The sequence below is a fragment of the Haliotis rufescens genome, unplaced genomic scaffold (genome assembly GCF_023055435.1).
Source record: "Haliotis rufescens isolate VD_foot unplaced genomic scaffold, xgHalRufe1.0.p SCAF_11, whole genome shotgun sequence".
In the NCBI taxonomy this organism is placed as follows: domain Eukaryota; kingdom Metazoa; phylum Mollusca; class Gastropoda; order Lepetellida; family Haliotidae; genus Haliotis; species Haliotis rufescens.
Genome location: NW_025963791.1, coordinates 42,384,431 through 42,407,868, shown reverse-complemented (window position 1 = coordinate 42,407,868; position 23,438 = coordinate 42,384,431). Strand labels below are relative to the sequence as shown.

General features: G+C 38.7%; 1 protein-coding gene across 1 annotated transcript; it reads left to right on the top strand.

The window, feature by feature from the left end:
* Positions 1-16: 16 nt before the first annotated feature.
* On the top strand, positions 17-23,293 carry LOC124142260 (bifunctional methylenetetrahydrofolate dehydrogenase/cyclohydrolase, mitochondrial-like). Its single transcript, XM_046510604.2, has 6 exons — positions 17-260; positions 11,122-11,309; positions 13,007-13,282; positions 14,342-14,449; positions 15,703-15,921; positions 21,127-23,293. Exons 1-6 carry the CDS (start codon positions 172-174, stop codon positions 21,249-21,251), a joined length of 1,005 nt encoding a protein of 334 aa, XP_046366560.1. The 5' UTR covers positions 17-171; the 3' UTR covers positions 21,252-23,293.
* The last annotated feature ends 145 nt before the right edge of the window (positions 23,294-23,438 follow it).

The following is a 23,438-nucleotide window of genomic DNA, read 5'->3' as shown; positions in this document are numbered from 1 at the left end:
TTTCAACAGCTGCAAATATTAACCATTTGTTTTTAAAGGGGTTGTTCTAAATCTCGTCCACGCGAACTCGGAAATAGTTCGTCTGCACAAGACCACAGCGTGGCATGTTATGTTATCGCCCGGTTTGTAAACGATGATAGTTTGACCGTGACAACATACAACTAGTTTGAGATGATGTTGTTTTCACCAGTTAGACATCTTAGCAAACCAGTGACAACATATTTGACGCACTTTAGAAGAGGTTTACATTTAGATGACAGGTAAGTATGTTTCAACGAGAATGATGGTCGTGTAAATGTAGGCCTATAGGCCTAGACCTAGACTAGTTTTTAACATTTTGTAATAAGACACAGACGTTGACAGAAATGTTCGTCATCGGATAGGTTTGTTTTTCATCATTTTTGAATAATTCAAAGACCTTTCAAATAAAAGAATACGCGTCTGCATTAAATTGATAGAGTGATGCAGTGACTGCATTGGTCTCCACAACAAGTGGGTCCTTGGACGCGTTAGCTGCGAGCGCTCCAGGTGCAGGTTTGGGGGTCAATGTGCATGCACAAGCACTTTATTATTGCTTTATCATGTTTGTTGGGTATATCTGAATGTTGCATCATCTTGTTAGAGGATACAGATAGTAACACATAGAGAATATTCCATGATATTTCACTTGACACATAGAATATCTTATTCATTATATACTTTTGTGTAGTTGTCTACCGGAAAATGAATTATTTCATTAATGTCAAAGTTTGAAACGTAAATTCTCCCAACCTTATACACAAGGACGTTTCACCACCCCTTGTAATTGCGACTTAAAAAGTGGTTCCATTTTTGCAAAATCTTAAACAAATAGATCTATAAGCAAAAGTAGCAAAAAATATTTGATTTGATAAAAATCTTTATCATTCATATGGGACCCTGGGGTATTTTAGTGGTTCAGATGCTGAAGACCCGACTTCGATTCCCCACATTGGTGCAATGTGTGAAGTCCATTTCTGGTGTCCCCCAATGTGATATTGCTGGAATATTGCTGAAAACGCCATAAAATCATTCTCTCTCTCTCACTCACTCACTCACTCACTCACTCACTCACTCACTCACTCACTTTATCGTACATTTAGATATGATTACATACAAAATCAACTTCAACAAAAGATATTCTTGAAATCTACATGATGAATGACGAAGTTTATGACGAAACATTTTCAAGAGAATAACAAACGGCAAGAATTAAGCGACATTAGCTCCATAGATGTCATCTGTCATTATTTTGCCTTGTCAATGTGGAACTAACGTAAAAATGAAGTCTGTTTGTGTCTGGGTGAGACGCTGATGATAAAGGGGAGACAATGTGCGGGGAGGTGACTCTTGAAAGACAATAGTTCCGTGAAAGTGTCGTGGTCGCTGCAGTGAAAATACCACTTTTTTCAACTTCAGGAAACTCAGTCTGAAGTATACAATAAGTATGTATCTTTTTTGTATGCTAAGTCATCAATTTCTGTTACAAAGACAAGTTTCTTTGTACAGCCTAAGATGTATGGGATATTGTTCCGTTATGTGGATATTGAAGGATACATTCTTTGAACGAGGTAACTGCATGATATTATACAAATAACTTTTGTCGGTTGTAATTACGATATTCACGTTTTGTTTTCATTCAAGTAGCAAGAACGCAGGAGGCCTCAACAGTGACTAATGAAATTGTTTCATACTTAAAACATATCTGGCAATAGCAGTCACCTGTTCCAAAGTGCCACGCTTATGATTAGTATTTTAAATATTTATACCTAAAGCTCCATCTAAAATAACTTAATATTGGAATATAATATTTTTGATAAAATTGTAGTTTCAGATATAGTTCATCCTATTATGCATCAAAATTCTTTAAGTTATATATATATATATATATTTATTTTTTTCTAAACCCAATCGCTGGTAGATTGGTAGAAAATGTGTGTACAGCTGATTGCTATTTCTGGCAAGGTTTACATAACATACACGAGGTGATCTTTATTTCTGTTTATAAAACAGTGCCTCATGAACAGAAAAAAAAAAATTAAAATAGTAAAGCATCATGTCTAGTGATAATTTATCTCAAATTTCAAATTTATCTTGACCAAGTTTGTTGTCACTAGAGCTGCAATCAACACACAATGAGGCGAATATGATATGTATCACAAATATAGGGTATCGAATATGATTAGTTTTTCATGAATACAACTAGTCAGCAGTTGTTTATTATTTATTATATTCAATGAAACATACAGTGATCGCTCGTGAAAACGTTACCTTTGGGGGCCAAATATTTGATGAGCGTTATGGACGATCAGCAATTTAACTGCGGTAGAGTTGTAGATGCCCCACACAACAAACTACTTCATGGCTTGATTTTATTCCATTTTGCCTATCTTGCTTTGATGAATAAAAGACAACTTCAAGTCAAAAACACTCTTTTAATTTTTTTTGTAAAGGTTCGATTCTAGTGACCACAAATAAAGAATTCAATTCATGAAGGCAAACGGTTTACACGAGTGAATCGTAACAGCTCTAGTTATCACCTATTTCTTTACCTGAATTTTCTGAAGGGATACTATGTAGTTTTTACTGTATATATTAGGGGCGGTCGGGTAGCCAAGTGGTTAAAGCCTTGGCTCGTCATGCCGAAGCCCCGGGTTCGATTCCAGACATGGGTACAATGTGTGAAGCCCATTTCTGGTGTCCCCCACTGTGATATTGCTGGAAAATTGCTAAAAGCAGCGTAAAACCAAACTCACTCACACACTCACTGTATATATTAGGATGTTGACCGATATCGTCACCCTTTCAAGTCATGTATGTGCATTAATGAACCAACAACAAAAACACATGTCTGTTTTGCTGCAGATCTTTATTGTATATCCTTTGTTACAATTTCTCATTCTTCTATCCTCCGATTGATGTTGCTTCAAGATTATTGTATAATAAGCACATGTTGAATCTGCACAGAAAAAGCCAATCCATATGTCAATATTTTCAAAGTTGGAGTGTTGTTTCCCTTAATGGAGATATTGATGTATGCTGCTTGTGCCCTTTGTAGTCTAGGCAATATGTGTGAAACTGAGACAGCCTCACCATAATTAGATTAAGCATCAGCCATGTCAACTGCTAGATGGATACACAATAGTCAGCAGACAAAAAGGGGAGTTTGAATGTCCTGAATAAAAGTGGTTAGAGCTACCAATTGAAAGTTGTCATTCATTTCAGAGTTCTCTCCCTTACCTTGATGTTGCTTTGAACTTTCAATAAAGAAATATTCCCTTCTTTGGAAAGGTTTTATGCAAAAAAATACAATAGATTAAATACATGGGACAAAAAAGACATGGTATGAAAATACTATACACAAGTTAGTACAATAATATGTAGGTAATAGAAGATAAATGTGTGAAATATTGGCTGAACATACTAAAGATGCCAGACTTCTGTTTACCAGGAAAGTGCTACAATATGTTGTGCGTGTATGATGAACTTGGTCCTGTCAATTGGGTAACTAAATTAAGGAACTGTCTTTGTAAACTTGGGTTCAGATATGTATGGATGTGTCAAATGTATGGAAACCGAAAGGTTTTTCTTTATATGTTTCAACAACGTTTAAAAGACAATTTTCAGCAGATCTGGCATAGCAAACTTCTTGCAAGTTAAAAAATGTCACATTATGCTTGTTTTAATACTTTTGTTAGATGTGAACCTTATTTGTCATTCTTAAATTTGCAAAATATGAAAACAACCTTCACAAGATTCAGACTGAGTTGTCATATTTTGGAAATTGAGAATGGACGTCATTATAAAATTCCAAGAAATTTAAGAAAAAAAACTTTGTAAATTAGACTGTGTTGAAACCAAGTACCAATTCCTGCTTTTTTGTCCAACGTATGTCAAGTTACGGCAACTATATCTCAAAGCAAAGTTCTCTTGTCATCCTAATGTTCATAAATTTAATATGCTTCTGTCATCACCAGATACATATAATATTACAAATCTAGCAAAATATCTATACTTTGCAAATGAAGTAAGAAATGCGTTACTGAATGTTTAAAACCTGTCTGTACTCAACTTTTGTACACAAAGGCCTGTGGCCTATATGTATAGGAAATAAAATGATTGAATAGAAGATAAAACTAATTTGAATAGATTAAGAAATCTGAATGGACACCAAGACAAAGAGCTCTATGTACTTATACCAGAATACATGTACTTGTACATGCCACAAAACAGGTGGCGGTCATGTCAGGCTGCCCTGTCACAAGTAACCAGCCAGAATACAGGCTCACAAAAAATCACCCATAATGCTCATGGTGTCAAGCAAATTTGATTTATTTATGTATTTTCCAATATTCCCAAAGAGATGGTTTAAGGTAATTTTCTTTATTTTTTCCAATTTTTAATAGGACATTCCTCTGTTGGATTATCATTACCAAATTAAAGAGAAATAATTAGGAAATTTTGATTGAAAAAAAAGTGAATACGATTTTTCAATTGCATATCTTTTTGTCAATTGCATATATTTATGTTGATGTAATTAAATTAAATTATATTAACAAAATATGATATTGATGCCTTACCATGAATTTCTCTTCCAGTTATTACTACTCTTAGGTGTACCAGGTACTCTAAGGTCTGTGATAGATCACAAGTGCATTGTTAATGGTTTTGGATATAACGTGTGTAAATATTTTGCTATTAAATGTACAAATTAGTTGACCAATATATCTACATTATGAAGCAAGGATGGAAAGTATCACTTGACTGCTAGCTGGGGGTAAGCTGCCTTTCCAACTTTTTGTGTGTGGATTGTCATGTGGTATCAATATTCTGGCAAGTCCACATTCCAGGTTAATGTCTGTCACACAGTACATCCGCTGTTGGGTCACAATAATGCTGAGCTAGGTCTACGTTACTCGACAAGAACACAACTTATGCATGTTATGTCACATGTGCCTGCAAACATCAGCCATACTGTGGTAGACAAAGGATTTGAGATGTTAGAGGATTCAATCCTTTTACTATTCCTCTCTGCTTTCAGTTGATTAGAATCATTTCTGTCTCCCTCACACAGTTAGATCGTATCTTGTAGTAGAGGTGTAGGTTCATGTAGACTGTATACACATACATCGTATCTATGCCTGCTCAGTCAGGGTCAACACCATGAACTTGGTCCTAATACCATGGGTACCCGGTATTCTACATTGAATAAACCTTACCACACTTTGTTTTTAGTAGTCCTTCTTCACAGTCAGGTTTGATTTAGGTCCTATTTGTGAACAATAAGTAGGTGCAGTGATAGAACTAACAGTTCTAGTCCACTCGTCCTTATAATGAGAACATATAGCAAAACCCTTAAAAAGGGCAAATTTCTACTAGTCCTTAAAATACATTAACTATTGGGCAGTTTGGCAAGGACTACAGGACTAGTGCCACTTTCTAACAACGAGGTGGAAGGTCATATGGTATCCAAAGACATTTAAGTCAGAAAGATACCCAGCAACCCCTCACTTGTTCTGAGTGAATGTGTTGTTATGCAGGTTTTAGCAATGTTCCGGCAATATTACGACGGGGGACACCAGACATGGCTTCCCTCATTGTTGGGAATTGAACCCATGCTGCATCCACTGGTTTGACTTGCCCCGACACAGATTACCTACAGAGTGTCCATAGCAAAGCTTGATAATCCAATCACTCACACATGTTTGGGGAGATAGCTTGAACAAAAAGGGATTCAATGTTTAAAAATACATTAACTTTGACCAGCAGTATGATCCTATCAGAGAGGTCTTTAGGTCAGCTCACCCACTCACATCAGTGTCTTTGGTCAATTCTGAGAAACCGATGGGTGGAATCTCAACCTTGGCACAAATCACTCCATAATTTCAAATATTAAAATGGAAGCTTTCACATTTTTTACCCAAGTTACCGTAACATTGCCTAATTTCAAAGACTTAATACCTGATGGTTAGCAGTACAAAACAGATATTTATCATAAAAAACTGGTTCCCACAGGAGCTATCGCTTGGATGAGATCAATGAAATTGCATCACAATGGTTTGCAGACCATTATCACGTCACTGGTTACCATGACGTCACAATGAAATGACATCACTAATGGCTCTGCTACTGAAGCTGTTAGCAGTACTTTTTACACTTAGATACTGCTAATTAACGTCTACAAACTGAAAAAGTTGGAAGAATGATGTTGGATGATGAATAAAATCTCACCCTCGTGTCTTTTGATATCAAATATATCAACTCGTGTTGACCAAAGTCATAATCATTTTCTTTTTCATAAAAGATACACCTCCACACAAGTCAACCATTCTGAACATACTTTTATCATCTCTGATTTATTCAACATGGTGTTAAGTAAAAGAGTTAAACATGTTGAATAACAGAGTTGAGTGGTTGAGTAACAGCGTTGAGCATGTTGACTAACGGATTTGAATAACAGTGTTGAGCATGTTGAGTAACAGCATTGAGCATGTTGAGTAACAGATTTGAGCATGTTGAGTAACAGTTGAGTAACAGAGTTGAGCATGTTGAGTAACAGAGTTGAGTAACAGAGTTGAGTATGTTGAGTAACAGAGTTGAGTAACGGAGTTGAGTATGTTGAGTAACAGAGTTGAATATGTTGAGTAACAGAGTTGAGTAACAGAGTTGAGTATGTTGAGTAACGGAGTTGAGCATGTTGAGTGACAGAGGTGAGCATGTTGAGTGACAGAGTTGAGAGTGTTGAGTAACAGAGGTGAGCATGTTGAGTAACAGAGGTGAGTGCATGTAATAATATATTTAGGTACATTTCAAGTCCACAAATACTGAGTGTGAATCGTATGATATTATGTAAGAGGCAATAAAAATAATATCACTTTTTCTAAAAAGACCAAATGTCAGATGACTTTGCATTTGGTAATTTTGAGCTTTCCAAACCTCATTTATCCAAGTTCAGACTAATCACCAAACAGCAACCACTCAACAGTATGAAAATATACCCAACATGATGCCTGTTGAACATCTTTATACATTATCTACATTATGTTTCATGGATACTCACAAACAGTGGTTGTTGGATGTAACAGTAAGAATAGTGCATGTAGACAAATATCAGGTTGCATCTCAATAACAGGTGGCACTGGTGCATGTGTTATATAGTAAATTGAGCCCTGTGAGTTAGACAGTTGGACAATGGATTATTTAAAGACTGCTGTCATATACATAAAATATTGCTGTGTTAAGCAAAAAAGAGACAGAAGGCTTATTGATTGTTGGATGTCTAAACTAAAGCTAGGTGCATAGTAATAGATTTTTAGTCAGAAATTAAACACAGTTATTGTCAAGTTATTAAATCATAAGCCCATATTTTGTCTAATTTTCATTAGTGAGAGAATTTAAAAACTACGGAGAGAATAATTCTGAATTCATTTTTATTTCCTTACAAAAGAGCCATGATATAGACATTTTCTGGTTTATTGCATATAGCAAATTTTCTATATAGATTCTTACACTGTTATCAAGCTGGAGTGACTACAACCATGTTGAGAGAGGTATAAAGACATGATATGTTGTGATAAGCAGCAGGTTAGCATCGACAACAACAGGTAATAGATAACGAGTAGCACACAGATAATTGGATGAAACCTGATGTACAATAAGATTCATCCAATTATCTGCGTGCTTCTTGTTATGTATTACCTGTTGTGGTTAATACTATCTGCTGCTTATCACAACATATCATGTATATATACCTCTCTTAGCATGGTTGTTAGAGTCCTGTCGGAAATGCTAGAAAACTGCTTTTTGCCTGTTAAAAAAGGATATGATTTTTCACAGACTGTTGTTACTGTTGTTACTGAAATATCGAGTAACTACCGATCGACCTAGTTTTGGAGGCGAAAAAGAAAACTGATAATTTTAATAAGGAAATTATATGAAATTATATGATGTGTTAATAGACTGGTTGGATCTTCAGCTATTGCCAATTTTAAAGGTCAGTGTCATAGATAACGCCAGTTGATATAACGTCCGGAATTCAGATATTGTCGCCCAAACAATGAGTAGTCTGAAGGCGACCATACAGGAATATATGACATGTCAACTTCAAACCATATGAGACGAAAGTTCAACTCATGGAGAAAATTCGGCCGAATGCAGACCCTGTAAAGTACAGGACATATGTGCTGGTGGCACAACACGGTCACGCTGTCTTACGTACGCTAGTCAGACATTGTGAGCTCAAGCCTGTTGTGCCCATCTTGGCTAAGTGTAAAGGGTTTGTGGCAAGACATAGCACAATTAACATTCAAAAGTACAGATTCATATATAGAGATATTCAGCGGAGATAAATGCTGCCTCAAGAAATCATCTGTAGAACAACAAATACTTCTGGATTCCAAAACCGCAACCTTCCAATACTCATTCCGTTTCATAGCTCTGAATCCTTTCATCCTGTTTCCAAGCAAATATAATGCAGTATATATCCTAAATTGCTACCCCATCAATGCACATGTCAATTAAGTACAATAATAGCAATATTTTGAGACCACCCCCAAATCGGTGACGTTTGCACCTGTGAGCAATGGTGAGAATGCATGGGACGGTGTGAGGTCATCACCTCGGGACAGGTGTTAGGTAATAACCTCAGGTTATAGGCCATTTCATACATGCATGACAAGACACGAATATGTTCTAAGTTGATCATCATTTTACCTGTAAAAGTACATTTTAAGGGTAATTACAGCGTCAGTTAGGACAGGCCATATTAGGGCAATTTACGTTATTTTGATATATGCTCTTTTTATAGTCCTATGACTTGTATTTATGAAATGAAGCCAGGAAAGCAGTTTTCTAGCATTTCCGACTTTAGTCAGTGATAGAAATTAACAGTTTTAGCCCACTAATGCTGATAATGATATCATATAGCAAAACCTTTAAAAATGGCAAATTTCTACTAGTCCTTATGATACCTTTATTATTGGGCAGTTTGACAAGGACTAGTGCCAATTTCTAACGCTGCTTTAGTCACTCCAGCTTGATAACAGTGTAAGAATCTACATAAAAACGTCGCTGTATGCAATTAACCAGAAGTTGTTATCCATTAAGTTGTGCGTTTTCTTATTTTCTCACCAACTTTTAGAATGCCAACAGTTAAAAATAATAGGTCTTTTCGGATAAACCTATTCAACAGTTTTCAATTTATGAGTCAGAACCTGTAAAACATCTTTTTGAAAAGTCTTGTTAAAGACCTGATCCCATTTGTAAGTTGACTGTGCAGTTATGAAGGACCCTTAGGACTGAGTCTAGACTGTCTAATAAGCACTCCTTTCACACTGAGACCATGCCTGTTATTAGTTTTGATAACAAATTCATTTCAGACTGAATGGTATTGTCCAGCTTGATTTAATGTTTGACAGTCCATGAGATGTGCCGCTTGCTACAAATGGACAACCTGGTGTCTCTAATACAGAGGCCTTTCGGAGAGAAGGAGTTCTAAGCTGTACATGTGTATTTGTACAATACTGACATGACAAAATGTTACCATCTTGACAACAATGTTACCATCTTGACATAACCATTACAATGTTGACAATAAGGATCAATAGGTTTGACATCAACTCAGATTGGTTGGTTTGTTGTTTAACGCCACACTCAGCAATATTCCAGCTATATGACGGCGGTCTGTAAATAATATATATATTCGAATGTACCCTGGTACAAGACAATGGTAATTAGGTCGAGAATGACCCCATCGGATCAACTGACCCCTGTTTCTGGGGGAGAATAAATCCCCAGTACAGTCTGTAACTTGTAAGCAGCTTAGACCGTATTTGCCCCTTCCTATTGTCGTTAGATTTTGTTATTGGAACCATTAAAGACACCTACAATTTCTTCGCAATACATTTTTCGATATTGCCTTTGCAATAAATGTTTCAACATTGTAGGTGTGGTCTTATGAGATGAAATGACAATATTTGCAATATTACAATAATTAATGCAAGACTTGTAGATATGTCTCTGAGTATTAAGCAGAATGTGATTTATTAACCTGTATGGAGAGGAGTGTGCTGTTATCTATCATGATGTTATGTTCAAGCTGCACATTCAATAGGTTCTATACCCAACTCGAAAGGGTGCACGAGAGTCATGCACGTTGAGACGCCCAACGCTAACCACCGTGTTCGTGCGTGCGTGATTCCCGTGCACCCTTTCGAAGTGAGTTGATTGGTTCAACTGTATCATATGGCCCTGTGACGCAGGGGTAGCATTATGCAGATGGCTGTTTCAGTGAATGCTTGTTCCACCCGTGATGAACAGGTCTGGTTGTTGATGAAATATAGTGATAGCTAAATAGACAGATTTTTTTATTCATGCACCGATTGTCTTTAAATGTAATATCCAGTTATGTATGACTGTTTAATAATCTCATACCAACTTTGACTGGAGTAGGTCCAATAGTTTTTCAGATATTGTAGTAAACGTCGGTACCCTAAATTACCTCCAGACTATAAATCCGTTGGTATTAAAAAAAATATGTTATTCTAATTGTATTTTTTTCTAGATTTTCTATTTTATAAGGTATGTGGATCTGTAAACGAAACAATAGAATGTAAGATATAGGTGTTTGACTTTGAGGTAATGTGAGTAGGCTGAATGTCATCAGTGGAAACTGGCACGAGTAATAGGATAATAACCAAAATGGCACTGGCATCAATAGGACGTGTAGAACTTACAGAACTGACAGTTATCCACATAAGGATGACCTACTTATGAATTACACTTTTGTCAGTCCACCTTACTGTTTATTTGGAATGTTACTGGTTTGATAAACATGTTATATTTAATGTACAAGTCAGTGTTTCTCTATAGCTCTGGTATCATCCCAAGGAGAACCAGCAAGCAAAGTATGAATCCAAGATATGAGGCAAATAACTAGACAGCTCCTCTTATTTGGTGTTTGTGCACATGCAAGATGTGTTCTGGGCTTGTAATTTACAAGTTGTTGGATTCATCAACATTATTGATTTTCACTCTTTGAGTCACATTACCGATGTTGTTGACAGTAATTGAAATGATATACCTAATTCTAATGAATGATTCCAGATTGGCCTCAGCTTGTGTTATAGACGGGAAATCAGTTGCAAAGGCAATCCGTGAGGAAGTGAAGTCGGAGATTGATGAGGTGGTGTCCAGTGGGCGTCGTCCTCCCCATCTGTCTGTGGTACTTGTTGGCGTCGACCCTGCCAGCCAGGTGTATGTCAACAACAAGATCAAAGCAACAAAGCACACTGGTCAGGAAACACTCCGTCTTCTTCATAGTAATTACCCATGTTGTATCTCAGGGTGTTGGGGGGTATAGGGATCACAAGTCATCAATGTAGTCAGCCCTTTCAAGGAAATATTAACTAAACATTTTTTAAAGCAGAATTTTGTTTCATGATTGCATATGATGATATTCAACATGTTTAGAGCAGTGTGTGTGGTCCTGTTCTTCTCTCATTTAAATGATTGGGTAATCATGGTAATAAGCCTTTCTATTTAAAGGTGGGTTTCGAATCCCTGATTGGCTGTGATTGTAATTCTTGGGCAGCATCAGACTCCTGCTTGTTGGTTTCATCACCTGCATCACCAGTTCACCATGATTTGCAAAATGTTTAAAATGGTGTTTAGCCTCACTCACTCACTACATTAAGAAGTTTGAAATACATGTATTCCAATTTTCCAATGTATTTAGGCAGTGTTGGAAACCAGTTAAAGAAACTCCACAGTGATCTATTTGATGTTCTATATATATCAAACAAGACAAGTCACCAGTCTTAGCCTGGCTCTTCACTTTGAAAACAGTGTAACTGGAGGCGACAAGTTTTGCTATTGCCTATTGGTCTAAGTCTCCAGATCCATTTGGTGTGACATTTTCTAACTTGAGTTTATCATAAGTTTTATGGTTTCACATTTGATGTAAAAATGCATTGCATTATAAATAGGAGTTCTTTAAGTGGCAATAAATACAGGATTGACTACTTTTCATCTTTCATTCTGCCATTACGGTGCTGGTCCATATCATCTGCACCGAAATGTTACGGAAAACTAGCACTTGATCCAAGTCCCCACCAGACTACACATGCATGAAACATATTCTTGTATGGTTTCAGGAATTGCTTGGATCTCATTAGTAGTTAGATAAGAGGGCTTATTAGTTGACATTTGTAGTCTATTTAGCAGACTGTGTGGTGCCAGAATGCCATAATTTAATTACCGGTACGGATGGGAAAATGTTTGAAATTTATCATAAGTCATTAATTGATTGAGAAATTTATGTAATATTAATGTTAAGAAGAAAAATAGGGCTTTATTAACATTTTGAAGTGGCTTTTATTCATACAGAGTACAACATGTTAGAAGTGGTTGATATAAGTGTACTGATGATGAAGGCCTCTGTATTACTGGGTAAATATTAGAAATGAAACTCATGTTTTATGTATACATTGTGCTGCGTATGTCAATAGTCATTGAACTCCATTTCATTTCAGCCAAGGCTTCCGTTGTTATGTTATTTTAAACAAGCAAAAACTTTATTCAGTTTAATGTTTATGTATAATATTTATATGGTAAGATTAGAAAGGTGTGTACTGTGCACCAACACTAGATTAACATTGTAACAATGTCTGTCACAGGGGTCTGATGGATATGCTCACCTTGTCTGGTATAAACACATGCTCATGACATAGTGGGAATCGTACAATGAACTTTCTGCTTTTTGTATAGATTTCTTATGAACATGGAAAGGGTTTTGTCACTTTTATCTAATTGGCCTCAGTAGGGGAATAAATCCTTGAAACCTGAATTAATCTGAAATCCACAGGTCAATCCGTCCTTCAATATTAAATATAGCAGATCAATTTATTTTATGTTCTGTGATTGACAAGTTTCATGACTTCACAAATATTTAATAAGCCAATACATGAATATTTGAATCTCACATACGTAGGTATAACAAGCTCCACCCTCAAGCTCCCGGCTAGTGTGACGGAGGCCGAACTGTTGAGTCACATTGACACTTTGAACAAGTCGGCAGAGGTGGATGGAATCCTGGTCCAGTTGCCAGTTCCACCTCACATCCATGAGCGTAGGGTGTGCAATGCTGTCACACCAAGCAAGGATGTGGATGGGTTCGGTGTGGTGAACATCGGGCGCTTCTGTGTGGATCAGACAGCCTATGTCCCAGCGACGCCAGCAGCAGTTCTGGAAATCATTCGCAGGACAGGTACGTTCCTTCTCGTCTTCTGATGCCAAGTGTCACGGATGGAGTCTGGCTTTTTCTTTAATCCCCAAATCTCTCCAGTACCAATTATATAAATTTTCTAATCTGTTATCAAACAAACCAGGTGGAGTTTGGGATGTATTGTGTCTCTGTTCACAGAGGTACATGGACTAAGCAACAACCTCCTTGTACTGGACGAGGGGCGGTCGGCTCACTCACTCACTCATTGTACTGTACGAGGCATGAGAGGGGCCTTTCTGGGCCAAGTGCAAGTGGCCAATGAAGGTCATTGATAACTTTCAAGTAATGTTAATAAGTTTTAGACTTGTCATGACTAAGTACAATGATCATAGTGAGTGAAACAGGCTGAAGTGTGAACTTCTGGAGCAAATCTGTGATCCTACTTGAAGTCTTAGCCTTTGGGAAAATATCTCCTAAGGGAATCAACTTGGGTCGAAAACTTGCATATGTTTAATAATTGTTGAGGTAAACATTTCTGACATATTTAAGCCTTATGTCTGTTTTTGTTATGAGTCAAGAACAAAGTCCAACTCCCTTTCACATGAATATACCTGATAACTTGCATACAAATCTGTAAAGTTTTTGTCCTCATTTGTATAATAGTGTCAGTTCTTGTTGGCCAAGTAGTACTTTGTCCTGTTTTCATTAAAACAAGGAGTCTATCAGAATCAACAAGACCTACCTAGATACCACCTGTCTTGACGCAGACAACCTTTGGTGTGAATCATGATGCATTTAGTGTCCACACCAAGCCTCTCCGATGTCAGACTGGATAGAAACAGACCCAGAACAAATTGAAACACTGCTCCTCTACAGAACAGACAAATTCGTCTTACTAATTATCTCCAACTGAAAGGTCTGACTTCTCTGATTGTTAACCTTCTACTGCCTAACAGGCAGCTTGGGTTGCATACTCCCCATGGAGTTGAGAATGGTTGTTGCGTGCACACTGATCCAGTGACCGGGGTATTAATAGAGCTTTTAGCATGCCCCTGTGTGCTGTGGAAATATGCGCAACATAAATAGCCTATTATAATACAGGTATCCCTACATTTGGAAAGAATGCTGTAGTTGTTGGCCGATCAAAAAATGTGGGCCTGCCAATTGCCATCCTCCTCCATGCTGATGGACGCAACGATACAGATGCAGGTAAGGGCTTCAGGTGTACCTGTAATTAACAGACTGGAAACACATGTATACATAGTTATGTGGTACATATGTAGATCAAGTTAAAAAATAACATCCACAATTAATATTTTACGCTCTATATGTTATACTTCCTTTACCCTATAGGGGGAGGGGAGCACGGGTGGCCCAGTCGTCTAAGGTGCCGTGATTCGCTGTGCAGAGCTGCGTCCCTTGGGCACGCCAGAAACCTATGATTGTGGGTTCGAATCCCGGGTCACCCCGATTATGTATCCAGGTTTGTCAGCACCATACCCGTGCTCGTGGTAAATGACTGAGACCTGCATCACTTGGGGCTTTCCTCCCACATTAAGCTGACACGCTGTGATATAACTGGAATACTGTTAAAAGCGGAGGTAAACCCAACTCACTCACTCACTCACATATGGGGGGCGGTCGAGTAGCCTAGTGGTTAAAGCGTTCACTCGTCACGCCGAAGTCCCGGGTTCGATTCCCGACAGGGGTACAATGTGTGAAGCCAATTTATGGTGTCCCCTGCCGTGATATTGCTGGAATATTGCTAAAAGCGGTGTAAAGCCAAACTCACTCACTCCCACACCCTGTGTGTTTGGACATGGTGGACTGTGCCTCGAAGGGAACTCCTTTGTTTGGAAACCGCTATGGATGCAGGGGTGACATTTTACTTTCATCATTGAGGGATAAATTTGTTCATTGAGTTGAAGAAACATCAAGAATTAGCATTTAGCAGAATTATGGCCCTTGTGTGATCTTTTGGACATTGTGCACAGTACCACTAATGGTGACAAGTTTTCTCAGAAACCACTATTGATGACATTTTGAGTCTGCCATTAATTGATGATTATGTTATCAAGTTTAAAAACTACCATCAAGAGTTATTTCTTTTGCCGAGCTGTGGCCCATGTTTTAATGTGTTTTTCCCAGTCAGGCAAGTGCTCTACGATGTTCTGGAATATGTATTATTGTAATCTTTGCTTTCCAGGGTAGATTGTCTGGTGCCAAACCTTTCCATTTGGTGCAAAACTGGAAGGGAAGTTACGATCAGTGCCTAACGTTTTCACAAAGATTGTTAATTTACAATTGTAGGCTTGCAGGAATTGTGGTGAATGTTGATGAGTCATTGTTTATTTCATTGATGATTGATTTTTGTCCCTCCAAAATATCGTTCATGAAACGTACAGATATTATTTTTTAATTTTATGATATTAACTTTTAAAAGAAAATGATTGTTGTTCCAGGTGATGCAACAACGACAATCTGCCACCGTTTCACGCCCCCAGATCAGCTGAAGGTGTTCACCACCACCGCGGACATCATCATAGCGGCTGCTGGAGTGCCTAACCTCATCACTGCCGACATGGTCAAACCGGGGGCCGCAGTCATCGATGTGGGCATCAACAGGATCAAAGATGAAGAAACCGACAAAACTAAGCTGGTGGGAGATGTAGATTTCCAAGGTAAGCTGGTGAGATGTAAATTTCCAAAATAAGCTGTTGGGAGATGTGGATTTCCAAGGAAGGCTGGTGAGATGTAAATTTCCAAAATAAGCTGTTGGGAGATGTGGATTTCCAAGGTAGGCTGGTGGGAGATGTGGATTTCCAAGGAAGGCTGGTGGGAGATGTGGATTTCCATGGTAAGCTGGTGGGAGATGTAGATTTCCAAGGTAAGCTGGTGATATGTAGATTTCCAAGGTAAGCTGGTGATATGTAGATTTCCAAGGTAAGCTGTTGGGAGATGTGGATTTCCAAGGTAAGCTGGTGGGAGATGTAGATTTCCATGGTTAGCTGGTGGGAGATGTAGATTTCCAAGGTAAGCTGGTGGGAGATGGAGATTTCCAAGGTAAGCTGGTGGGAGATGGAGATTTCCAACGTAAGCTGGTGGGAGATGGAGATTTCCAAGGTAAGCTGGTAGGAGATGGAGATTTCCAAGGTAAGCTGGTGGGAAATGGAGATTTCCAAGGTAAGCTGGTAGGAGATGGAGATTTCCAAGGTAAGCTGGTGGGAGATGGAGATTTCCAAGGTAGGCTGGTAGGAGATGGAGATTTCCAAGGTAAGCTGGTAGGAGATGGAGATTTCCAAGGTAAGCTGGTGGGAGATGGAGATTTCCAAGGTAAGCTGGTGGGAGATGGAGATTTCCAAGGTAAGCTGGTAGGAGATGGAGATTTCCAAGGTAAGCTGGTGGGAAATGGAGATTTCCAAGGTAGGCTGGTTGGAGATGGAGATTTCCAAGGTAAGCTGGTAGGAGATGGAGATTTCCAAGGTAAGCTGGTGGGAGATGGAGATTTCCAAGGTAAGCTGGTGGGAGATGGAGATTTCCAAGGTAAGCTGGTAGGAGATGGAGATTTCCAAGGTAAGCTGGTGGGAGATGGAGATTTCCAAGGTAAGCTGGTGGGAGATGGAGATTTCCAAGGTAGGCTGGTGGGAGATGGAGATTTCCAAGGTAAGCTGGTTGGAGATGGAGATTTCCAAGGTAGGCTGGTGGGAGATGTAGATTTCCAAGGTAAGCTGGTGGGAGATGGAGATTTCCAAGGTAAGCTGTTGGGAGATGGAGATTTCCAAGGTAAGCTGTTGGGAGATGTAGATTTCCAAGGTAAGCTGGTAAAAAGTATTTTTCCAAGGTAAGCTGGTGGGAAATGGAGATTTCCAAGGTAGGCTGGTGGGAGATGGAGATTTCCAAGGTAAGCTGGTAAAAAGTATTTTTCCGAGGTAAGCTGGTGGGAGATGGAGATTTCCAAGGTAAGCTGGTGGGAGATGGAGATTTCCAAGGTCAGCTGGTGGGAGATGGAGATTTCCAAGGTAAGCTGGTGGGAGATGGAGATTTCCAAGGTAAGCTGGTGGGAGAAGGAGATTTCCAAGGTAAGCTGGTAGGAGATGGAGATTTCCAAGGTAAGCTGGTAAAAAGTATTTTTCCAAGGTAAGCTGGTGGGAAATGGAGATTTCCAAGGTAGGCTGGTGGGAGATGGAGATTTCCAAGGTAGGCTGGTGGGAGATGGAGATTTCCAAGGTAAGCTGGTGGGAGATGGAGATTTCCAAGGTAAGCTGGTGGGAGATGGAGATTTCCAAGGTAAGCTGGTGGGAGATGGAGATTTCCAAGGTAGGCTGGTGGGAGATGTATTTTTCCAAGGTAAGCTGGTGATATGTAGATTTCCAAGGTAGGCTGGTGGGAGATGTGGATTTCCAAGGTAATCTGGTGGGAGATGGAGATTTCCAAGGTAAGTTTGAGGCAAATATTCCATAAGAAGATGACATTTATGTTTGACGTAACTGCTGACTGTAACCATTGTTGCTTGTTAACACAAACTCAGTAGCTGTATTAGGAGAATACTCAGCACTGAAGTCATTCACATGTTCTGCAAGTGAAAGCTTTCTTCATGATTTCGCTTGAGAAAAAAACTCTTTCTCAACTCACATAATTCTGCTACGGTCATGTGAGCTTATGACGATGCAAGTCGTTCTTCATCATCCACCATCATGGTCCAAAATGGCTTGATGGATTCAACTGAAATTTGTGTGAATGTTTGTACTAGAAGGAGGTTCAAGTTGTTCAAGGTATCCGACCAAGGATTCTTTAAGGTTTAATCAAGGTTAATTATCCACACTTTGTTTTTTTAACCATGTGGTTTTCTCAGGGATATCACAACATCCATACCTCCTGTATAATCCTGGGAATATAGTTTTGACACATATATATGTCTTGTCAAGTGTCAAGGTCTTCAAACAACAAGTTTTGTAACTCGAGAAGGATTTGCTGAAGGTCAATGAAACTTGGTCCACGGTCACACTGAAAGTCATCAAAACCACAGTCTGATTTTCAACACTTTATATGAAAAGGTGATGAGACTGTCACTCAAAAATCTGTAAAGTTTTATCATCTAATTCTAGCTAGCATCATATTTGGTATAGTTATGGACATCTTCCCGAGGCAAGAGAGTTAACTGACTATAAAATGGTCCAGTTTCCACCATTGCCAAACTAGGCTGGTATTATGGAGTTACATTTTGGCTGGACTAATCATGCAACGAAATCGAAATCCGGTTCATAAACTGTCATACAGATTTTGGTCGATTGCAGGATTTGCAAAGCATGTGCACTGCCAACTCGTCAACAGATATTTTCCAAATCTTTTCATGTTTTTAATCAAGGTGCTCATGTGATTTGATGCACTTTGCTGTTATTGTTAATATATTTCCAAGTTTTTACTTGAATTTGTCAGGGAATGACATGAAATATCAGGGAAATATAACTTTTGAATATGTCTTAATAGTTATTATTCTTTTGTCAGCATATAAAATAAAGGCCATTCAAGAAAATGAATTGCAAAATGTATCTGAAAACTATAATATTTCTCATTTTGGTTTGTGACAAGGATCCCTTGCCTGTTCGTGCTTAATTTCAAACACTGTTATATGTGACAATCATTGTTGCAGATTAAGAAACATTTTGAAAATGTCGTCAATATCTATTAAGAAAATATTTGAATGTCAGTGCTAAAAGCAACTCGCGGAACATGGCTGTGTTTGTTTACCGCAGTACTTTGTAAACTGTTGACATGTGCAGGACCAGGTGAGCTACAGTGCTGTGACACGACATCGTATTATTCTCTGAAAGCAACTGTACCACAGTACATTGTAAACTGTTGACATGTGCAGGACCAGGTGAGCTACAATGCTGTGACACGACATCGTATTATTCTCTGAAAGTAACTGTACCACAGTACATTGTAAACTGTTGACAACATGTGCAGTACCAGGTGAGCTACAGTGCTGTGACACGACATTGTATTATTCTCTGAAAACGAAAGAGCAAATAAGGTGACACTTTCCATGGCAACAAGTGGAAGTTGAAAGTTGAGTCTGTTTCCCGACTTCTAGATAGCGTGCCTGAGACAGCAGAAAGGTCTTGTTTCTAGTAGACATCATGTGTTGGCTTATCTCTCAAATTATACTGGACTGAGCTGGAGTGAGTCTGCTTAAAAAAACTAGCTAGTCTCGACACTGAAGACATTGTGGGTAAGTAATATATTAACCAAGAGTTTAATAGGATAAAAAAGAGGGGGGGAAAAAGCCTATTAATCTCCTGGCAAATATATCAGACTGTTGCCCACACTGAAAAGAGTAAAGATCACAACTGTATTTTCCCTTTTTATCCCTGTATGTTGATCGAGGAAATCGGTAAAGCAAGTGAGAAAACAGTCAAATGTTCTGGAATCATTTTGGTGAAAATGTTAGTTGCCATAACAACAAAAAAGGTCACATTGGTGACTAAGTGAGTCACAAGTTTTAGCTCTGAAATTCTGCTGGACTAATCTCCTTAGTGGGAGTAGGCTCCATGAGATATTGATGCTTCTCAGTGACATGTGTTTGCAGTGCCAGCTCTGTAGAGTGAACAGGAAGCAGTGCACTAGCTTCGTGTGAATCAGTTACAACAATCTCATTTCACATGGAGCTCTGTTGGTATCTGGCACCCTGTGCTAGTCTTGTTAAAGTGCTGACTAGGCGAGGATCATGTGTGTCCTGGCTTATCTTATTGTGTCTCATCATAACTTGGGGCGGTGGGGTAGCCTAGTGGTTAAAGCTTTCACTCGTCACGCCGAAGACCTGGGTTCGATTCCCGACATTGGTACAATGTGTGAAGCCCATTTCTGGTGTCCCTTGCCGTGATATCGAGGAATATTGCTAAAAGTGGCGTAAAACCATACTCACTTACTCACTCATCGTAACTCAATTCTTTTTATCCTACTTGGGTATATCAACCACTATTTTGTCATGTCACAATTATTACAGGCCAATATGAATAAGCTGGAATACTGGTGAACACAACATATAACAACATTCACTCACTTTTATCATGAAAGATGACACCAGAAGCTATGTTAGGAAACATTTGCTGTTGTTTTGGCATGTATTTAGGGCAGGGGATTGTGAAGGTAACAAAATCGCCATGGAAACCAGAAATGCAATAATGCTGGCAAATTATGACAGCCTCGTGCGAAGGGGATTAAACCATGAGGAGGGTCATGCACAACCATTTTACTGCTACATTTGGTAAATACTGAGTGTTATACACTTAGTGTGACGAGGGATCCCTGAGATTGACGTACATCTACGAGGGGGTATCTGAATAGGTACCCTGTAGGATGAGATGGCAATGTGGCAGTTAACCTTCTAGCACCTCAGCTGTTTGTAAACTCCCCAGGGAGCTGAGAATGATAAACGAGGGCACACTGATCCATTAACTGGGCCACTGAATAATAATATTAGCGCTTTGAGTGTTTGGAATCTAGTGCAAAATCAGCACACACATTATTATATATTATTAAAATATACATACAGCAGTGTTCAATTTCACCTCACCTAAGGTCAAATCCTTGTCTTGTAAACTTACAGTCAACTATTAATAACCCATATGTACTGGGAAGAAATCTGTTAGGAATCAATGATGCAAGAAGACCTATTGGATGCTTGAGTTGAAGTGTGACTCTGGCAAGGAGATGATTGCCAATGCCGAATGGTTCAGCTAAGTCATCCCAAGGGTATTAAAACTGTAGGCTGAGTTGGCTGTCCTCATCGTTGCCCCACATCTATTGTTTATAACACTTGTTGCCATGTATATTTAATGTGCGTCTGAGGCCTGTGTTGTTCTTACAGATGTCCTTTGTTGCAGGTGTGAGGGAGAAGGCTGCCTATATCACCCCAGTCCCTGGAGGGGTGGGGCCGGTTACCGTTGCCATGCTGATGAAGAACACACTGCTGGCGTACAAGAAGGACATTGACTTTGAGTTGACATAATCTGTGGGCTTCACTCATAGCACATGTTTTGAACAAATGCTATTGTTTAATCAAAGGAACAAAATAGATGTTGTAGTTCCAGAAAATCTCTACATTTATCCTAGTGCTAGACCAAGTAATTCAGCTTGAAAATCATTAAATGATCATAGATAGCGTCTTCAGAGTTCCTAGGCTTTATAACTAGGATCAATAGGAGTTCGTAATCAAGTCATGTAATGATTTAGCGATTACTCAACTCTGAAAATGCCTATCGTAACAAACTGTCTTGCTAAGATTTTAGATAATTAATATATATGTATACTTAGTAGGAAGTATATGGCAAGAAGAGCTCGGTCATGACAAATGAATTTATGCTCATTACTTTTGTCTTAATGCTCAAAATGTAGTAATTATTTGTTTCATATCAAGCGTCATAACTGTATTCCGATAGGCTGTTTGACTTTGTGGTAAAGACATTACCAGGTTTTTATCTATCATTAATAATTTATGATGATTTCAATCAGTCACTTTCACTTATCTTTTCCTCCCTGTAGTGTTGGATATGATCTTGTGTTAACAGAATTGTTGAGATAATCATGCATCTAATTAGTAATCTAGCTCTGTAGTCTCTGTTTGTGTGCTGATGTGCTGATGTGTTGAGTTTGGAACAGGAAGCGAAGTGAACAATATCAATCTTTACATACAGGAAATATTCCTTAGGTCATGAAAAGGAAGCAATTGTTCACCATCAGTTGAATGTCTTTGATTTGTTTACTTGAATTATTCCTTAGGCTAAAAAAAATAATAGTCTTAGTTCTCAGGCACCGCCCATATCATCATAAGTTCGCCACCCGTTTCGTCTTTATTTCAATTTTGAAAAAAAACACCAAACATTTTATTTGGTTACATACCACATGTAGTTTGAACAACACCACCACCCCCCCCCCCAATTTAACACCGCCCACCCACACTATATTTTCAAAAGCCATTGCCTGAGATCCAATTCTTTTATTTTTTTAAGCCTTAAGCAGGTTTGTCCCCCTCATGGCTGCAGAAGTTCTGTCTGGATAGGTAAAATCTGCAGTGCAGTGTTTAAGGCTGGATCTATGCTGATTTGTTGTGGTGAGTTCCTGAAGCAGTGAACATACCTTGGCCACACTGGTGTGTTTCTAGTTACCATCATTGTTGTGGTACAGTTACAGGGATGACAAAGGGGAAAACATGCAGAAACTCTGTAACCTGGGGATTTACTGTTACCTGTTTTCTATCTGAATTATAGCACAGCCAAATGTGACTTTCAACAAACAGTTCCATGAAATGGACTGTTGCAGTACCTAATTGGGAATTAAGTGTACTTTGGGTGATCAAATAGCAAGCTCTCACATGGCAGGAGTATTAGGCTGTGCTTTAAGGTTAAAGGTTACACACAACTGAATAAGCATGTACAACCAAGAGCCTTGGTAGGATTCAAGATCTTCGGTGCATTGTTATGTCTCTAGATTAGATCTCTGGTACATCGTGCTAATTTCTGTTAATTTGTAACATTGAAAAACTGTGTACGGAGCAACACTAGGAAACTGTTTTAAAATCAGTTGAACAAATACTTAAACAATATTATTGTACTTGCCGTTGTATGTCTGACAGACTCACTGGTGATATGTCGTGTGTCACTGTAGAACTCACCGATGTGTGTGAGGTTGTTATGTTTGCATGATCGGTCTGTTCTGTGTGTCTCGGTGTGTTAAAATTGCACTACAGCGACCCGACCTCCATGTACATGCTGGTCTTAGTGTTATCCCGTCCATGTGCCATAGAAACACCAAAAGGAGGGTTTATTTTAAAGTCAGAAACCTCATATGTCTGTGTATTCTATATTTACTTAAGCTCATCAACAAAGAGTCGATAATCATTTAGCTTTGCAAACACTTTGAGATCTGGATAGACCCATGAAGATCCGGGGTAGAATAGGTCTTCAGCAACTCGTCCTTGCCGTAAAAGGCGACTATGCTTGTTGTAAAAGGTGACTAACGGGGTCAGGTGGTCAGGCTCGCTGACTTGGTTGATGCATGTCATCGGTCCCAAATGCGTGGACTGATGCTCATGATGTCAATCACTGGATTGTCTGGTCCAGACTCGATTATTTACAGACCGCCATCATATAGCTGGAATATTGCTGAGTGCGGCGTAAAACAACAAACAAACAAACAA

Excerpts from the sequence above, each read along its gene's own strand:
- LOC124142260 (XM_046510604.2), top strand. The coding sequence starts at position 172 with ATGATGTTGTTTTCACCAGTTAGACATCTTAGCAAACCAGTGACAACA. Across the intron at positions 13,283-14,341 it reads GGAAATCATTCGCAGGACAG|GTATCCCTACATTTGGAAAG; the intron begins GTACGTTCCTTC and ends ATTATAATACAG. Across the intron at positions 14,450-15,702 it reads ACGCAACGATACAGATGCAG|GTGATGCAACAACGACAATC; the intron begins GTAAGGGCTTCA and ends TTGTTGTTCCAG.